At 30.5% G+C, this 21,682-nt stretch overlaps 1 protein-coding gene across 2 annotated transcripts; it reads right to left on the bottom strand.

The window, feature by feature from the left end:
- Nucleotides 1-8,444: 8,444 nt before the first annotated feature.
- On the bottom strand, nt 8,445-21,221 carry LOC145087231 (protein PIN-LIKES 7-like). Of its 2 annotated transcripts, XM_079025153.1 has the most exons (12): nt 21,036-21,221; nt 16,342-16,577; nt 13,309-13,572; nt 13,087-13,166; nt 12,816-12,940; nt 9,939-10,060; nt 9,611-9,826; nt 9,409-9,525; nt 9,221-9,321; nt 9,081-9,133; nt 8,822-9,007; nt 8,445-8,737 (listed from the first exon to the last, which is right to left on the bottom strand). In XM_079025153.1, exons 3-12 carry the CDS (start codon nt 13,441-13,443, stop codon nt 8,610-8,612), a joined length of 1,263 nt encoding a protein of 420 aa, XP_078881279.1. In that variant the 5' UTR covers nt 13,444-13,572; nt 16,342-16,577; nt 21,036-21,221; the 3' UTR covers nt 8,445-8,609. The 2 variants fall into 2 exon arrangements, with proteins under 2 accessions (XP_078881279.1, XP_078881278.1); XM_079025152.1 differs by lacking the exon at nt 16,342-16,577.
- Between the last annotated feature and the right edge of the window lie 461 nt (nt 21,222-21,682).

The raw sequence follows: 21,682 nt of genomic DNA, 5'->3' as shown, positions 1-21,682 counted from the left end.
CTTATATAATAGTAATAATAGTCAGACTATTAATTTGTCGCGGTTATCGTTAGACTAAACCCTAGTGGTATTGATACTAGGTTTTATCGAAGGAAAATTGTTTTGAGAGTATAGAAGCGCTGTCCGAGTGCTGAGTCACCACCTTTCAAGTGAGTGCATAGTCCTTTTCATGAACATGATTTTAATAAAAGTATTAATTATAGTATTAAATATTTGTTAAAGAGTTTATGTATGAGTGCATAGTCCCTTTCATGAACATGATTTTAATACAAGTATTGATTGAAGTATTAATTATATGTTTATGTGAGAGTTAATTGATGTTGCCTGAAATACGTGTTAAAGAACATACCTGATTATATATGATAATTTAGGATAAGGAGTAGACCTAAATTAATTATGAGGAATATTGGGTAGTATTTTCTTACGGGTACAAGTGAGTTATACTCAGTGAATAGAACTTTAGCATATGTCATTTATCCGGGAGCATGGATTAGACACAGTCATTGTCCCTAGTCCGAGAGTATGGATTGGACATAGTCAACTGTCATTAACTCAGGGGTATGGATTAAGACATAGTCAGTTGTCCTTAGTCCGGGAGTATGGATTAAGACATAGTCATCCGTCCCTAGTCCGAGAGTATGGATTAGGCATAATCATTCGTCATTAATCCGAGAGTATGGATTAGTCATTCGTCCCTAGTCTGAGAGTATGGATTAGGCATAACCATTCGTCATTAATCTGAGAGTATGGATTAGGTAAAGTCGTTCATTTCCGATCCGGGAGTATGGATTAGGTAAAACGGTTAATCTTAGGTTTGAGAGTATGGATAGTCTCGTTGTGAGGATCGACGGGGTGGGATAAGAGTTGCTTATACATATAAAGTGAAATTTTATATTTTGTGAGTTCTAAATTATATATAGGATATAACATTGTGGGATTGAAATCCCTATGTACTCACCAGGTTTCCTAACCTGACCCACTCAGTTTATTTATATCACAGGTGTTGATATGAAGTCACATTACACTGAGAGATTTAAAAGAGATGTAGATCACTAGTGTAAATGAATGTAAGTTTTGTTTATGCTTATGTTTCTGTATTGACGATGACATCCCAAATGTTTTAAAAGTGAATAAAAATATATTTCTTTAGAAATGCTTTGATAACGCAATTATCATGTTTTTCTGGTAACAAATTCCGCAACATTTTTATTAAAAGAGATACTCTGATTTTTATAAAGCATAAACAAAATCGGTCTTTTCTAGATGTAAAAATGGGGATGTCACATTGATGTTAGAGAGTATGCTTTTGGTCAAGTTGTTCACACCCTTGATGCTGAAGAGTATGTTGGTTTTTGACAGAACTGCCCTTGCCCCTACTTTTGAGTTGTCCTTGAAGTGGTAAATTTCAACCTGGTATTCTGATATTGCTTCTAAACCCAAATGTGGATTGTAAGTATTGTGTCAATGTATAACAAATTATGAGGATTTGGATTGAGAGAGAATCATAGGTTGTAATTAGTAATGAATTTTTTTTAAATAAAGCAACAAAAAATGAACTAATACGATAGATAAGGGTAGAAAAGGAAATCTCTATTTTATGTAAGCAGGCAAGTCCAATATATTAGGAATACCCAACTTCATTTTCATTGCAGATAATTTATAAATGGGGTTTCTATAATTGATAATATTTAATGATTCTAAAGAATCATCAAAGAATGGGACTTTTAATTTGTCTAAGAATATGAATTTCAGTAATTTAGAGTTTTATATTCTCAAAGTATTATGTTTTCATGCTCGCAAGAATAAGAATTTGAATTCTTTTAAGAATGGGGTTTTCGTTTAAAAGAAATCGACCATTAAAAGGAATAATATTTAATTCTTGAACTATGTTTCTTTCACAAAAAATAAAACAAACAAAATACATTTTTAAGCAAAATTAAGATTGAAAATTAAAATAAAGTCATTGATCTGTTTTGGAAATTAAAGGCATGATTTTTAGAAATAATGGTTTCCTTGTAATTAAAAAAGAAAGACGTTTCCTTCTTAAAATTAGGGAAAAGGACCATACATTTTAATTTAATTTCTCAAATTGTAACCGTGATTATAACTGAGGAGATCTTCTCCTTCCTAAAATAAAGGCATGATTTTTTTGCAAATAAAAATTAAAATACAAGTCAACAATTCATAAATATTACTATCTATCAGACATGTTACTAGAAATTAAGACAATGAGTATATGACTACTTACGGAATTTTAAATGTTTACAATTAATAAAACTTAAAGTGGAAATATTTTAAGCTAACAGTTGACTAATTCAACATCACAGATAAGGTTCAAACAAATAATGTGAAGACTAATTCTTATCACACGTATATGACTACTCTTAGAATTTCAAATGACATATTTTCCACCTTATAAAACATCGAATTTTATCTCATATACTTTTTCTCCTTTCTACCCTCAAACAACCAAAACCACTCACAGTGAGACTGCCGTCTACCACCTCTGCTTCTACCTTCTCTCCCTCTCTTAATAATACACAACCCATCATGTGTTCAAGTAAATTTGTAAAGAATCTCAACTTTTCATTTTTTATTCTAATTGATTTCATTTATGCTAACCTTATTCTTATTGATAATCGTTTATATGTAGTAAATTATTTGCGTGAAACTAATCGTCTTTAAAAACTAATTTTTGAAAGAAATTACTAGAACATGTCGCTTAGCGCGGGTGAACGGCTAGGTCAAGTAGGGTTATTAGGGATGAGGATGTTATTTTTTTTGTTTAAATTTAAATAAAAAAGGTAACAAAATTATAAAATAAATAGGAAAAGAAATTAATAAAGGTAAAACCATCATTTTAAAAAATTCATAACAAACTGGACCAAACTCACGACAAATTAAATAGTTTGGATCGGTGGTGTGAGTCCAAATCTTTTTTGAACTAAAGTGTCAATTTTCAGCTAACCACATGACCATTTTTGCATTTTAGTCCTTATTTTATTCACACTATTACTTATTTTTAATAGCGTAATTGCATAATATTTATTTTCAAAATTAAAATAAGAGTTCAAGACTAACCTTATTTGATTAGGATGTGAATAAGTTTGTGCACAAAAATACACTAGATTTGCATGACAAGATTTGTGTAAAAAAATATACAAGATTTGCATGACAAGTTTAACGAAGATTATCTTATACTAAGTTTAAACTTATATTAATTGTTTTGTTTTAAAAATCTACATTTAGTAACTTGATTTTTATTTATTTTTATAAGAGGATAATATGAAAAGTTTTCCATTGATTTGAACACATCTTAAATAAGAAGTTTGTCTTCAAAATTTAAGTTTCAGAATTTAATTTGAAAAAAAATGTTAAAGGTTATGTCATATCAAACTTGTCTAATGATAATACAATAATTTCTTAACTAGATAAAAACTTCAACATTTACTAGGTAACATTTTTAAAAAAAATATATTTCAAACATATTTTTTACAAAATATATTTCAAACAATATCATGTTTGCCAAATGGGCTGAAACTATCAGGTTTTCCAAACCACAAGCTAATCCTAAAATTCAGTGTTTCAATCATATGTTATTCCGAAACATTGATTAGAAAAATGGCTTATGTAATAGTATTAGACTACAAGTAATATCATAGGGTAACCGTGTTATAAAAGCGAAAATCATATATGGTAGTAATATTGGAACTCACACTTTTATCGCAAGAATGAGTCGAAGAGTTTGACATGTTCAGACAAAAAACGTATTTCACATTTCAAAGAAGACAATTTCTACTAGTTGTATATTTTACGTTGACAATAAATAAAGAGTCAGAGACACTATCTACAGAAGATTTGTTTGTTTTGAGTCAACCTCTATTATACAAATGGGAGTTATATGTTGCACTATCTAAAGTAGAGAATGACTTAAACTATTAATTTTAAATAAAGAAGACAAATTTACCAATTAAATATCAAATTTTGTATACAAATAAATATTTTCATATTTATGAAATTTTAATTATTTTGTTTCTATTTTGAATATTATTGTTTTAACTTGTTAATGCAGTTATATATTTGTAATGTCAATCATATATTTATATGAAAATATTTGATTATCATTCCTTAGTCTTCTGAATACTTTTTTTATTTAATGTTTGTAATACACCATTCTACTTACAAAGAAAAAAAAAATCTTATTTCAATATTCTACTTTCAAACATTAACTATTTTAGCATTGTACTTTTAATCTCTTACTATTTCTCTATATTTGTGTGGTTTTTATATGCAAATTTAATAAAGTACAATACGTTATTAATAAATATTTCAAATTTACAATAATGTAGTTTCTAAATATTTCTTAACATATGGTACTTTCATTTTTATTATTATTCTTATGTACAATAATTTTAAATAAATACTGTACATATCATTCTACTTTAAAAGTACAAATTTGTAATACAAACAAATGAAGATTATGAAAGTCATATTTCATACCTTTTCACCAATGTACTTTTATATTTTCTATATTTCGTCATATTTTAGTATATATTGTATTTTTATATTTTTTTTTCATACTTTAGCAAGGTAGTTTGATTTTCTAAGTTGTAGTACACATGTTTTTAACCTAGTTCTTAATACGTTATAATAAAAATATGATATAACTCAACATTACAATCATAAATGGCCATCGTGTTTTTTCAATATTTGTGGTAGACGAGTATTGTACATTTTTGCCTCTCTATAGCTGTGTTCATGTTTGAAGATGTAAAATAGTTAGTTTATTTTTCAAATTTAATGAATGAGATTGTAAGCATTGACTTTTAGTTAAAATATAAACTAATAGTAATTTGAAAATGCGTTATTGTTTATATTGTTGGAAATTTCTTCTAACGATCTTCTAACCATTATATTTGAAGAAAGAGAAGTAAAATTTGCATTTTGAATTTTTTTTCAAGCATCCATTAGTGCAAACATTAGGATGGGGGACTATCTGGTGTCACTATTCAAGATAAGCCATAAGGGTTTGACAAATTAGGTGTCGTTAAGTCGATGTGGCTTAGTGTGATGGTTTACTAGTGTCTAGTCTATAATCTAGCAAAATGGAGGAAATTATCTCATTAACTTGATTGGATGAAATTATCTCATTAACTCGATGATTAACCATCTTTTTTGGTGAGTTGTACATTATGAGATGGACAAGGGTTAGAAATAGATGCATGCATTACATATTGTTGTATATGAAATTCTTATCTTATTTGGAGTTTCGAGGCGACTTGTTGATGTAAGCTAACCAATGTTCAGCGTTGATAATATTTGGATATATGTGTTATATATTACCATTTTTATTAGTTTTGGGTTGTTACAACCCTAAATTCATTTATGATTTTTTGAGGTTTGATTTGAGTAAGTAGATTGTTATCTTTTTATTCAAAATGAGTCACCCTCGAGTTTTCTGTCTTCGCAATTCCATTGCCTAATTAATTTAACTTGTGTTTAGATTGAAGACTTCAGAGACGAGACTTGGAGTAGCAAGAACTTTCATAAAGCCACACCATGTGTGGTTATTAAACTATATTATGATATTTTAATTGTTACATCCTCGCTATCGTAAACTTAGAACTTGTATTTGAATCTTAACTCTGAACTTTTAAAATTTAAAACAAATATGTAACATCCCAAATTTCAATACCAAAAATTTTATTTTTAATTTAATCATTCATAAAACAGATTATTGAAAACATCGGGAAGTTATCTCATATCATAAAAAGCCCATAAGTCATATGTCTCAAAACATGTCATAATATAATAGTGTTAGGGTACAAATCCCAAGAACATCATAGTGCGGAAAATCGTGGTGTGATGGGCTACTATCATGCCGGCTCCTTTCCCTTCGAAGAAGAAGGACCTGAAACAAAAATTGAAAACAGTAAGCACAAAGTTTAGCGAGTTCCCCCATCATACCACATACCATACAATAATCATACTATCTAACATGGTCAGGTACTGGACTACCTCTTCGGTCTATTTCGACTGGTAACTGCCTAGCGTATCAGGGTGCCGGCCTACCCCTTCGGTTTCTTGAGACCGGTACGGTCCTTTCGATCGGTACCACGCCTAGCATATCAAGGTGTTGGCCTACCCATTTGGTCATTTCGACCGGTACCGGGGACTATTTCACTCCCTACTTCTACCACATAACATCCTAATACATAAACACATAAGTCATATACTGCCTAGCTTATCATGGTGCTGGCATACCCCTTCGGACCATTCGGCTGGTACTGGGGCCTATCCTACCCCTCCTACCACTATCACATAATATCATAGCATACTAGCACATAAAGCATAACATATAGTGGCATACCAGATAATTATCACAAAGACAATCATCTCTACTATACTCTTACTAGTGGGTCGGCATTGGTATCTTCGACCCACTTCTACTGGAAGGTAACTCACCTCAAATGTCGTGTAGTAGTTGAACTGTCTTTGGCTCTGGGATCAACTCCTCTCAAACTCCTACACATAAAATCTCCTTTGATTACCCTTTCATACTCATAACCCCTGTAAGGGTCAACTCTGGTCAGTGGTCAAAGTCAAAGTCAACATCTGGGTCAAAGTCAACATCCTGGTTGACTCAACTCGCCGAGTTGGCTCATCAACTCGTTGAGTTCCATGATCCATAAAACCCTGGAAATGTCGATCCAACTCGTTGAGTTCTTTCATGAACTCGTCGAGTTCCTCTTCATACAAAGTCGAGACATTTCGCTCAGAACTCACCGAGTTCCTCCTTGAACTCGTCGAGTTCTTCAATCCTCAAAACCCAAAAACTATGTCCAAATCGCTGAGTCATCTCCGAGACTCGACGAGTTTGCTCGGTAACAGAAAAGGTTGGGGGACCACGGCCCAACTCGCCGAGTTGCATGAACAACTCATCGAGTTCCCCATAGCCTAAACCCATTCAGTCATTTCCTGTCGAGTCAAATGCTTCCAAACCATAGATCTAATCCCCTAGGACTAAGTTACCACATAAAGTTGCCAACTTTACATACATGCATGGTGTCATGAAGCTAGAAACACCAAAACTAAGCTATAGAAAGGATCTAGGGAATGGGGAAGGGCCAAGGCTTCATAAAGCTAGCAACTTTAAGCCTCATAAGCTCATGAGTGCCTAGATCTGAAGTCACAACTTCATGATACACTCAAATCCCAAAAACGACTTCGATATGGCCCAAAAGTAACAAAATACAACCCTAAATGAAGATCTAAGCAATGGAAAGGCAATGCATCAACTTTATACCTTAAACGAGTCAGAAATGCAGCTCAACTTCCGGATTTAGTGGCTTCCTCTTGAATCCTCAAGCTTCTCCTTCCTTCTCAAGCTTAAAAATCACCAAGAACACACAAAAAGAACACTCAAAGGTGGATTAGGGTTTCATGGCTAGGGTTTGAAGTGATGGAGGCTACAAATGAGGCCACCCTTTGGAGGTTAAGGTGTTTAAATAGGGTGCAAACCCTAAATATTAGGGTTTCACTCTGGCAGCCCTACTCGTCGAGTTGAGGCTCTCGATTCGTCGACTAGACTTCAAATTCCGCGTCCAAATTCCATTGCTACTCGACGAGTTTGGGGCCTCCAACTTGTCGAGTCCCTTTACAAAAATGAATAATTTGTTTTAAAATGCATACCAGGATCCGGGCGTTACAAATCTCCCTACTTATTTTAGACTTCGTCCTCGAAGTCTGCTGCGTATGGGAATAGCTTTGGGTAGTGCTCCCTCATTTCGTCCTTCGACTTCTAAGTCCATTCTGAGCCCTTGCGGTGCTGCCATTACATATTCACTAACTCGACCATCTTTATCCTTAGATCCTTTTTCTTCTTGTCGAGGATGGCTATCAGTCGCTCAATGTAGTTCAGGCTGTCATCCACCTGAATATCCTCTAGAGGCACCACCGCAGAGTTATCTACCAAGCACCTCCGCAGCTGGGAGACATGAAAGGTGTTGTGGATCTGACTAAGCTCGGCTGACAGATCCAGCCTCTACGCCACCTTACCCACCTGGGCTATAACCCTGAAAGGACCAATGTACCTGGGGCCCAACTTGCCCCGCTTCCTGAACCGGATGACACCTTTCCAAGGTGACACTTTTAGGAGAACCATATCTCCTACCTAAAACTCCAGGGCTGAACGACTCCAAGTAGCAAACTCCAGCCTATACGCCACCTTACAATCTTATTGGATCGCTTGATTCTTCTACATCTTCCTCGGTATATGTGTTTGCTACTTGGGTTATCAACATATGTTGATGTGTGTATTTATTCAGTCTTGTGGGTTACTTTTATGTGTATGTTAATAAGATTGTAAAAGGAAATGTGACCTAATGCTTGATATTTTTTTTAAGAACAAGCACATAGTATCCCCACTTGACTGCTAACTCAAGTAACCTCAATAAAACTCTTAACTTCACTATTAGCAAAACTTCACATTTACAAATACAAACTTATACAAGGATATACAAATGTGTTTTTGGAAACACTATACATACAAACTTATATAAAGATATACACAACAATAGCACATAATATATGCAAACACAAACAAAACATCATGATGTCAAGATCCACATGAACACAGTCGCCCATCCGGTAAGTGCGAATGTGGCTACTAAGTAAGTCCACATCATAAGCACTGAACATTCCTCTTGCCCCACATTGAACAATTGTGTCATTGTACCTGCATCCAAATCATTTATAATCTTAATTCTCTATCCCAGTTCATTCATTCATTTTAATTTAAAATAAGACAAGAATTACTTACTGATGTTCATGGCAGGTGGCAGGGTGTACTGAATCAATAGTAGGAAACTAAAGAGAGGGTCTGCAGGAAGTAGTTCTAGACTATCAGCTGCTTTGATCACAAGGATTCCAACAATGGGAGAAATAACATATCGTATACAGATGATTGTGATGATGATATTAGGTCTGATGCTTGCTCTCTTTAAACCTGTAATCAGTTTTGTCAAGAATATAAAATAATTATAAGTGACCAAGAGTTTCTATGGTTGTTTAGGTTTTACCTTGTATTAGGTTGCCTCCTAGTATAAGAGTGATACAAGGTAAGGTTCCATCCCTATATAACAAAGTACGAAAATGTTGTTAAGATAGATTCAAATCCAAAACATTGCTTCTTAAAAAAACTATAATCGGATAAACATACCCAAGTAGTGTGACAGAATCTTGGATAACTCGTAAAGGAGAATCAACCCCCATCACAAGCTTTTTCAGCCATGGGGTCGCCCCAAAAATCATTCCTAAAATCTGAGGACATATATATAATTATTAGATTATTATATGTGTCAAGAATATTAGTGCATAGTAAGTGGATGCTTAATTCATAACACTTACAGAACCAATGTTTGGAGGAGACAACAGTTCCTCCAAGAATTTGTGGAGTATTTCTACTAGTTTACATGAGGATTCTTCTTTTTTATTATCATTGCTTAGAGATCCTTCGTGTATAGCCTGGACATATCTATGGAAAATGAGATTAACTGTATAATATAATATAACTATCAATGTATAAGTTACATGAATTGTACAGGCTTACAAGTTGGATTTGTTTTTTATCACTAGTCGGGTATGATAATGGAACAACTAAATCGATATATTCTTGGCTTTCTACACTTAGTAGACATGTTTTTTCACTTTCATTCATGTCTTTGTTGGGTTCCTGTTGTGATTGGTCTTCGACATCTTTCAAATACCTTAAACTTGAGTTTTTTATCAATTGGAAAGTGTATGTCCAAATGTAGAAACTGCCCAACTGTATCATAATTTTTGAATTAGGATCCAATAATGGTGAAAAAATAAACATCATCACAATATGAAAACAATATAATTGTTAAATTATATGAGCAAATTAAAAGCCAACTCACCGCAAGGGAGAATGATGAATACGCAAATCCCTTTGACTTGCAGATACTATGTTCCCCAAATGGGCTTCCAGCCTCCGTGCAGATTGCAGGGACAATTATCAGTAGAATATTTCCCAGGTTTCCTAACGTGTAAAAAAACAATATAAAAAACCCTTATACTTCTGAAGAAACGAGGAAACAAAAATTTCAAGGTTACTTCCATTGTGATTTAAAAGCATGTTTGAATTTTGATAACTCTACAGAATCTTTGCCTTTAGTGATAAACAATCCATCACTAAATGACATTGTCTCCTTGTATATCCTTAGATGTTCCATGTTCGTTTCCATGTGATTTATGACGTGTGTGTCTATCGCCCAAAGTCTCATTGCAAAAATGTTTAGTAAAAGTTCACTTGGTAGTAAATTTGGAAACATTAAAGAGAATTTTCATATCATTGATATGTTATATGGAAATATTAAAAGAAGGGATATTCACAAAGATGAACGTTAGAAATGAAGGAATATTCCGAAATGACTAACTTTATATAGAATTGAAAAAATGATTATTTATTCTGAAACACCACATTGTCAACTATCTAGAAATCAGTGAGACGGGACATAAAGTGATTTAAATATGGAATTTTGGATCGGCATAAGGTACATTTCGGGAAGTCCTTAATTTCATATTCATATGTCAGACATGAATTTTATATATATATATATATATATATATATATATATATATATATATATATATATGTAGGTTTAGGGTCTTACTATTTATCTTATCTCAATATACCATTTTGTTATTCGATATGAGTTCATATAATCAGTTTTTTTGAGACATTATTTGTAGTGGAGGACAATGAGAACGAATCAACGACATTATACATTATGTGGCATAGATTATACATGTTATGGTGTGAATTTAACCTATGATATGAACTTTAGTGGGTTGGTTAGCTTGGTGGCTTCCAACTTTAGACTAATTAAAATATTTTGTCTTTCGAATGTCCCGGATCGAATGTTGTTATGTAGATAATTGTTGACATTGATGTTTAATTAATATTTTGTTATTGTTGTTACTAATAATCCTTTGAAGTGATGTTCGCCGATGAGTTACACAAGTTGATTGCTTATTACGCGAGTCCTCTTAACACAAGGTACGAAACACAAGTTTCTTACGATGGACATGTATAGACACTCATGGGCAACGTAAATGTAAGTAAGTCTCTCTCGTCATGGATAAGTCATCAACAAAAATGGTAGGTAATTTCATAAAGGATATATGGAATTATGGATGATAATAAAGAGAACATATTGCAGACAAAGGTAATGACTTTTCTCAAAAATTGTTTTTTATACAAAATTAAAAAATAGGTAATAACTTTTAACAAAATTGATAAAAGCAAAAAGATTTTTCTTTGTTTTTTTAGAAGCAACAAATATATAATAAAAAGCGGAAGATCCGTCTAACAAGTAACTAGACTAGAGCCCGAAAGAAAGAAATAGTACAGAGTAGAGTTTTGAAATCACAAGGGTAAATGGTACAAAAAACACTTTTATTACACAGAAATTCGAATTTGAGACCGTGTTTTTTTTTTGTCAATTTTGACACTGCGTTTTCCAATTTGTTACAATTCTAACCACTTGACGGTTAACCAGGTTACATGCTGACGTGCATGATGACGTGTTAGTTTTGATGATGTGGCATGCTGAGATGATATGCTGACGTGTCAAAATTGATTTTTTTTCCACAAAAAACACTAAGTTTTCACTTTTTTTCGATTTTGACAATAAATTTAATTTTTTATTTCAATTTTGACACTATGTTTTTTTGTTCCAATCGAACATCATTTATCAAATTTTGTTCAATTTTGTCTATTTTCCATTTGAAACCGTATAAATATATTTTTTTATTACATTTTAAACTGTATAAACATATTTTTTTCGTTTAAAAACCACTTTTTAAAGTTACATATTTAATAGAAAATACAATTTTTATATAACTAATACATATTTATACATAAAAATATGGTTTGAGTGTAAAAAAAATATATTTATACAAAACTATGGTTTTTTAAATGAAAAAAAAAATATTTATACGGTTTAAATGTATTAAAAAATATTTATACGGTTTCAAATAAAAAATTGTCAATATTGAACAAAATTGGAAAAAATGATGTTCGATTTGGAACAAAAAAACATAGTGTCAAAGTTGAAAGAAAAAATTAAACTTAGTGTCAAAAATGAAAACTTAGTGTTTTTTGTGAGAAAAAAAATTCAATTTTGATACGTCAGCATATCATGTCAGCATGTCACGTCATCAAAACTGACACGTCATGATGTCACGTCAGCATACAACCTGGTTAACCGGTCAAGTGGTCAGAATTGTTACAAACTGGAAAACACAATGTCAAAATTGACACAAAAAAAAACACGGTATCAAAATCGAATTTCTGTATTAAAAGAGTATTTTTTGTGTCATTTACCCAAATCACAAATCAAAGAAAGAGGAGGACATCCACTCTCCTTTGGTACAAAATATGTGCCTAACTAAAGATATAAGAAGCATTAGTTGAAGTCTTAATTATGAGTAATACTACAATAATTATACTAGATTAAATATTAATTACAAATAATATTATTTATAGTTAATTGATTTACATTTAAGTATGGTAATATTATACATAATTAATGTTTATCACACTTAATTATGATAATGTTTATTATAATTAATAGTTCAATTAATGTTTTTTTGTGTCCTTAAAACACATTAGAAAATATCATAGTTCTTATATGTATTTTTTAGGATACATATTAGAAGATCTCAAGAAAAAATGTGTTCTTAAAATCTTCCTTCAGATATATAGATAAACAAATGACAAATATAAGTACCCGTAGAGCACATAGCAATCAGTAGGCCCTCCAAGTGTGGTTTTGGTTTAATTAGTTTCGCTGCTATCCACCCCAATGTCCCTCCAACAATAAATGTCATTCCAATATTTACTGGCATAAACCACCTACATAATTAATTTGAGATATTATGTTATCACGATAACAGGTATTAATTAGTATATTTGTCGTGTAAAATGAATATTAATGGCATCAAATCATCTTTATGTGTGTGTATGCGCACACACACATGCACAACCAAATAAGTTCTTACCAGGAGATAATGTCTTCAAGGTTGACGGTTTTTGCAAGACTAGCAAAGATAAGTGAGGGAGTAAATGCCACGAAAACAATCTGCAAAAACGTTACATTCTATTAAAATGATTGGTTGAAACTTTAAAACAACAAATAACAAGTAAAGTAATACAGACTCAGATTGTTTATTTGATCAGTAGGAAGTAGTAGTTTTAAAATGTCAAAGTTTTCGGGCACTCACCTTATTTAGTGACTTGCGGGCATCACCAGAGAGAACATTGAAGTAATCGGTAGCCATGATTGCTCCAATTACACTCACTAGCAATACCTCCAAAATCGGCATTGATGCCACCTCAAACAACGACCAAAACCCCATTTCTCTCCCTCTAAAAATGATGGTTCTAAAAAGGTTTCTGATGCAACTTTTTTTAATTTCTCCTTTCTTTGTGTCTACCTTTTTCTTCTTTTTTTATTATACAAGGGTGTTGCAAATCAAAGAAAGATCCTGGAAAACGTTGGACCATGAAGCCAAAGTGAGGTTAAATTCATGAAGATTTCAAACAAAATAATAAGAGAGTGACTTGAAATGGACAAAATGATACAAGAAGCACTTAATCAAGGACCAAAACACCATTTCTCTCCCTCCATTCCTCAACGAAGGTTGACATGAACTCTCCAAACTGAAGTGGAACATGTGAATTCTGCTTCTAGGTTCTATAGCATGATTATTTAAACGATAATCGATATCATTGTCCGTGGTCTTATAATTTTCTTGACAAGAGATTAAACAAGGATGCAATTTTTGAAGCTAGTTTATATATACTTCTTATTCTTGGTTAAAGAAACACACATTTGATTCTGTGTAGCATTTAAATTTTTCTTATGAATATTATTTATTTTTTTAGAGCGATTAACACATACCCCTTAATCATACTCGTGTCCATAAAAATCTTTAAACAACCAGGATGTTGCAGTAAACATATGGTATAACATTATTGGATATGATACCGAATACAAAAATCATAAATTCATTACATCGATCTCCAAAATATTAATCGATCTCCAAAATATTAATCAATGTTTCTACCTTTAAATGGAACACCTCTACATCCTCATTACGCCATTTATTATGAGTTTTAGGTATTATTGTTTGCAACTATTGTGTCTTACTTTTTTGTAATCATAATATCTAATATATGACTATTTAATATGGTACACAACAATTTTTATCCATACATAAGAATTGATGTTTTATGGAGTTGTACAATACAGTACTATAAAGCATAAATTGTTATGTATGGAAAAAATTTGTTGTATACGAATCAGCTTCTATTTAATATTATTAAATTAAGCTAAAAGGAGTCGGCCACTAAGAATGCTCGCCAAAAGCTCGCTAAGCACGTTACACACCGGCCCCTAACGCACGCTATATATGGAGCTCACTACCGGTGAGTCGCTAGCACTATAGCGAGAGGAGAGAGAGAATTTGGCTTGCAATGATTGGTGATCCAATTTCAAATTTTGGCAAATTCATAAAAATAAAAAAAAAAAAAAAAAAAAAAAAAAAAAAAAAAAAATCCCTCCATTCTAGGCAAATGAGAGGTGTCGAAGCTTCAATTTTTGTTGCTAAAACTTGCTGCGTTTAAACCCGGTATTGGGGAAGAAGATAAAGAATTTACATATATGGTCCCCAAAGTTTTGGTAGTTCACTATTTTTTTATCCCAAAGTTTAAACAATTTGGTATTTTTTGTTCAGAATTAGAATCCTTCTTATTTAGTATTATGTTTTAAATTAGTGTAATATTTTTTATTTAAATATTAAGTGTTTGTATTTAGGAAAATAGAATTTTTGTAATATTAAATGTTTGTGTATTAAAAAAATATAATTAATTAAATTTGAAAAAGAAAAAAAAATGAATTGCTAAGAGTGTTACCACACCCTCTAGCCTAAGGGTATTTTTTCAGACACAGTCTAGTTTTTCAAGAAATACACACCACTTTAGATAGGCAACAAATACATTATAGTTAATCATTTATTAGCTAATCATTGTATTGTTTTCTAAAAATAATTTTTTCTCTCTCATTTTCTTTTCTTTTTCATATATATATATATATATATATATATATATATATATATATATATATATATATATATATATATATATATATATATTGGTTCCAACATATATTACCTAGTTATTTGTTTTCAATAAAACTTATTTCTCTCTCTCTCTCTCTCTCTCTCTCTCTCTCTATATATATATATATATATATATATATATATATATATACATATATATATATATATATATATATATATATATAGAGAGAGAGAGAGAGAGCGAGAGAAATAAGTTTCATTGAAAACAAATAACTAGGTAATATATGTTGGAACCAATAATCAAATGACACGTGTCCATTTCTTTATTCACAAGTAATGTATTGTGGAAGTTATTTAAGTAGTTGCCCTAAACTAATGTGTTGTCATGTTTTCATTGGTCCAAATATGTGTTGCCCTAATCATTCATTTTCCATATAACCCTTCCCCTATATATATATATATATATATATATATATATATATATATATATATATATATATATATATATATATATATATATATATATATATATATATACTAGTTTATAACCCGTGAGAACCACGGTTATAAAATTAATTAAACTTTTATAGTAAAAACTTAAAATTATTAATCAATTATTTCAAATAAATTATTTTAATTCTATTATTAATTAAGACATATTTTTTTAGCTATATAAAATTATAATCATTGATTTAAACAAATACATGAAATTATATCACCTTATAAATATTAATTTAATATAATTAGAGTGTGAAATTTAAATTTGAAATTTGAAATGAAGAATCAATTATTAATTTGATGTAATTATAGTGAGAAATTTAAATTTTAAATTTTAAAATGAAGAATTAATAGGTTGACATGTGGGTGACACATAATATTAATAAGGATTTCTAATATTGTGACACTTGTTATTAAGAGAATTTATTAGAGGGTGTTTGGGTAACTTTTTAAAATGACTCTTGACTTTTTCTTTTGCAAAAAGTCAAAAAGATGTTTGGGAAAGGAAAAAAGACTTTTGAAAATGACTTTTCCTTTAGTGTAATTTAAGTCTTTTTAAAAAGTCAAGCTTCCGTGACTTTTCCTAACTTTTCACCAACTAAAAATATTGAATTACCATTTTACCCCCATCTACCATTATTTATCTATTCCCTCATTCTCGTTCACTCTGCTCACCCTCTTCTCTCTCGCATCGCATCTCCAGATCTGCAACATCAACCGACGACATCGGCGACTTGCAGCACCGACGACACCGGCGACCTGCAGCAGCACCGGAGACACCGACGATCTGCAACGCCGGCCTTCTCCATCTCCGATCAGTTTTTTTTTCAGTCGATTTCAAACCTCCTGTCTGTTTCCGATTTTCAGTAGCAATGATATGCTGTGAAATTGATGAAATATTTCCCGATTTTCTGAAATTGATGAAATATGAACCCCGATTTTATGAAATTGATATGCTGTAAAATTGATGTGCTGTGAAATTGATGAAATATTTCCAGATTGAATTGATATTCCTGTCTATTTGTGATTTTCTAGCATCTCTAATAGTGATGTTCCTCCCGATTTCTAAATTAATCTGCTGTGAAAAAAAAACAGTTTTGTGATATGCTGTGAAATTAATATGAAGATGATATAATTAATATGAAGATGATATGCTGTGAATTAACAATCTGTGAACATGATGAAATATGAATTAACAGTTCTTTGAACTTGATGATATGCTATGATATTCTATTTTTTTTTTTTTGTTTTGATTAGAATTTTGATAAATTAATGAAATCATTTAATTTTGTGATATGCTGTGAAATTAATATGAAGGTGATGATATTAATTTTGTGATATGAAGCTAATGAAATCACTGCTGTGAAATTAATATGAAGCTAATGATATGCTGTGAATTAACAATCTGTGATATTAATTTTGTGATATGAAAACATGTCCTTTTTTGTCATTTTACATGTAAAAGTTAAACCAAACACTTTAACTTTTGACTTTTCCCTTCAAAAGTTAATCCAAACACATTTTAAAAAATAACTTTTATAAAAAGTTCTTTTCCAAAAAGTCCTTTTACAAAAAGGACTTTTGCCCCACAAAAGCTAAGCCAAACATCCTCTTAGAATCTCTATACTAATAAAAGAGTAGTTCTTTTGCCATGTGTCATCATATTAGACCTCTTAATTAATGTGTTGCCACATGTCAATCTATTAGTTCTCTATTTTAAATTTATTAGACATCATCATTAATGTGATGCTATTTGTCAATGTATTTATTCTCTATTTTAAATTTTAAATTTAAAACTTTATATTAATGTTTTCATTAATTCACAAATAAAAACTGTCTAATATATATTAAAAATTAATTTTACATATTTATTTGAATCAACGATTATAATTTCATATAACTAATAAAAACATTTTTTAATTAATAATTTATTTAAAATAATTGATTAATAATTTTGAGTTTTTACTATAAAAGTTTAATTAATTTTATAACCGTGGTTCCCACAGGTTATAAACTAGTAAGGTTATATATATATATATATATATATATATATATATATATATATATATATATATATATATATATATATATATATAGTTTATAGTTTAAATGTACATATTTGGTTATTGTTAATTCATTGATATGTTGATTTAAGCATAATAGATAAATTATGTGGGGAGCATTGGCAAATCGTTTTTAATTCCTAGCTATTTTCATGATATTAAGTTTTTGATAACATGATATGGAAGTGTAATAATTAATTATTGAATTATAATTGTTTTTTTCTTACTGTATTCATTTATGATTATCATATTTTATATTTTATGTTATTCTTTTATGAATGGAAAAGTTACTTAAGGAATGTGTTTTATTAATTTATGTTAATAATTTTATAAAAAAAATTTATAAATTATGTTGCATTCATTTAAAATTACAACCATATAAATTCATTATTACAAAAAAAAATTTATTCATATGAAATAATTAATCATAAATTACGTTTATTTTTATTTTCAGAGAAAAATTGATAAAAAAAATATTTTTATATCTGTAAAAAATTAATTAATTCCTTTTTTAGCTAACTACAATCATTATTGTAGATTTTAGGAAATTCTTAATTAATTTTAATATGTTATAATTTAATTAAAATACAGAATTATTAATTTATTTTTATAAAATGATTGGTTTAAAAATGTTCTAATTACATATAGAATGACGTTATTATATGCATATTATTGTTTTTATACGGTTATCAGGGCCGGTTCAGACGGTGGGCAACCCTGGCGACCGCCTAGGGCCTACGACTCCAGGGGGCCCAAAATTTATAGGTTATGTAGTGTATATATATAAACCAATTATTACCAGAATGATTTTTAGGGCCTCAAGTTGATTCAAACTCAAACTAACTTAAAAAATAAACAATTTTGCTTGCTTGTTATTGCTAATTGAATATGTTTATAGTGAAAAATAAATGATATTTTTTTTTGAATCTTTATTATATTTGTGGGCCTTTTTTTTCTCTTCTGCCCCGGACCTCATATACGTTTGGATCAGCACAACCTCCTCCTTCCCTTATGTTGCATCATTCTGTCCATTCATAAGCCTCAATGTTTTAAAAACCGGTTTAAACCGGTCGGTCGAACTGGTTGGACCAGGAACCGGGAGAGGGAACGATTCAACTATCACCAGTTTTATATTGATTTCTATACCGAATTGAACCGGCCGGTTTTTAGAAAAAACTGGTTGAACCGGTCAAAATAAACTGGTTGAACCGGTTAAACCGAATAAAAACACATGAAAAAGAACTATTTACATAATAAACTTTGGTGATTTTTTTCAAATCTATTTATTTTCTCTAAATAAAAACATATGGTAAAAGTTATAAATTCTTTTGATGTTATTGTATTGATCAAAAACTATATTTCGTTTCGGTATTATACTTTATTTTCTTTTTAATGTATATGGATTGATGTAAAACACTAAAATTTATGGTTATGTGTTATTTTAATGTATTTAGATTCATCTACAAGTTATTTTTATGTGTATTTTTAATGTTTGAACTTGTAAACATAAAATTTCTAATTTTTATATGTATGTATGTATAGAAAAATTGAAAAAAAACATGAAAAATATAGAAACCGGTTCACCCGGCGGTCGAACCGGTTGAACCGGAAACCGATCACCGTACCGGTTCAACTAAAACCCGGTTTTTAAAACATTGATAAGCCTTGAATGGAAGTATGATTTGCATACATAATGAGATTTTTGTTAGTGTTGTTGCATGTTTGCAACTATCATGTCATGCTTTTTTCTAATCCTAGTATATTATATTTGATCGACTAAATTTACAAAATTAGAGTCCATTATTATGCAAAATTCTGTTTAAAACAGTTTAAATGGGTCCTCACTATGTAAGATAATCCACGAGAATATCGGATCTTAGCCATACGATTTCATTCTTTATGTTAGTACGAGAATAACTCAAAGAGAAATTAAATATTCTCCTAGTTTTTTTCATATTTTTCTTTCTATAAAGTGTACAAATTTAATATTCCAATCAAATTTAGATTAAATTTTATGACATTTCATCTAAAATAAACAGCAAGATAGTAGAAAAAAAATATGAAGATATTCTCTGACGTAAAAGAAAAAGTTAGAGAAAAATCTGGTCTACATTGGTCGAGTTATACTCGCCTTGTTGAGGACCCATCAAAGGGCCACCGGCCACATCGATTGAGTCGTTGAGGCAACTCGGAATCTATGTCTGGTTAAGGACCCACAAGAGGCAATAATACGGATGGTGGGGATTATGACTTTATTTTGGATATCATTTATTGTATTTGTTTTCTGTAATATAAATAAAGTTGGCGTCTTGCACGACCAATATGGATTTTGGCAAGCATTTTCTTAATATATAAAATAAAAATAAAAGTGGATGGATTGGCTTAAATTTGCGTTGTGTTGATTCTCAATTAGTTGATTTTTTATTTTGATATTGTTGGTCTTTTAGTTATGGTCATATAGACGAGTGTAAATGATCCACTGTGAAATATTTGTTTGATGAATATTGATAATGATATACTAAAGTTATTTTATAAAATATATATCATAGGTTTTAAAACATATAACACTAAAATATATTAAAATCAAGTCAAAGACCATAAACGCTACTTCAAATATAACAAATACCAAACGTTATTCTCGAAATAGTTTATAACCTTTTAAAAAATATAATTACTATAAAGATATGGTCTTATTGATTGTTATTTCAACTTAACTCTGTTTTGGCTGGAACCATTAATCTGTTCATCTAATCGGCTGTCAAACCAAATCAAACTGATTTCAATTGCTCAGTTAACATATATAGACGCTTAACCAAATTGACCTTATATATAATGATAGGTAAATAAAACAAACACATAATAAATTCATAAAAAAATAAGGATAAAACAGGATTCAAAACTTCAAATTCTATAAACAGAGTTAGAATATTAGAAATATAAGATTTAAAAATCATTTAAAATATTCGTTTACAGCGTTTATAAAACCAAATGAATAACATCAAACAAACCTAAGTGAAAAACGAAGGGGCCCTAGCTCCGTTTCGTTGCAGAGTGTGTATCAATGTACGTGTTATAAGTATGTTTTTTTGCAGTTGCTTTCAGAAGAAACAAAAACGATTCTTCCGTTCTTCGAACTTTGTGATCATTACTTTTACCGAATACAAAATTCCAACGCATGCAGCATACATATAGCAAAAAGAAATGCCTTAAAAACATTTTCCTCATGTTATATCTCCATTCCCTTTTGTTCATATTATCCTACATGTGTGTGTGTGTGTGTGAGAGAGAGAGAGAGAGAGAGAGAACCTGGATGTGAACGTTATGTGCTAGCTAGAGCAGTGTGAATACTCCATAGACACAAACTCACAGATCGATGTGCATGTTATGAAGGCGATGATGGCAGTTAAGTAGGTGGATGAGGTGTTAGTAGTGATGTATGTGGAGTTTGTATGTGTGGATTTCGGATATCAACCGCCACCACAATAGGACGAATGTAGATAAATTATTGCACATGACAAAGAGCGATAATTCATATATGTACAGATACAAGGGACATAATTGAGTAGAATAGTAGACCAAGATGAATTCGAAAACGACTTACTAGATTTTTTTTCTTTATATGTCATATTTGGTCTACAATTATTGTTAAATATGTGGCATATAAGAAGATGACGATGGATGCATGTGGTGGTGACGTGGTTGCCGGAACCGAGGAGGAAGTAAGTTCACCACCTTTCATGATGATGAAGTCCCTACCATGGCATTATTGTCCTAAATTTGGACTTTGTACATAAAATGAAACAAATTTGGAGAATTATTGCAGTGATTAATGCTTGTAGGTTGATTGATATACATTCATATTCATATAAGAGAAAATAACAAAAATAGCTATTTATACTAATTACATTACCAAAATAGTAAAAAAAAAATCGAAATTACAAAAATAGCCCACA

Source organism: Lactuca serriola, chromosome 2 (assembly GCF_051521515.1).
Source record: "Lactuca serriola cultivar US96UC23 chromosome 2, Lser_US96UC23_V15, whole genome shotgun sequence".
NCBI lineage: Eukaryota > Viridiplantae > Streptophyta > Magnoliopsida > Asterales > Asteraceae > Lactuca > Lactuca serriola.
Note: the sequence above shows the minus strand (reverse complement) of the source record. Positions and strands in the feature narration are given on the sequence as shown.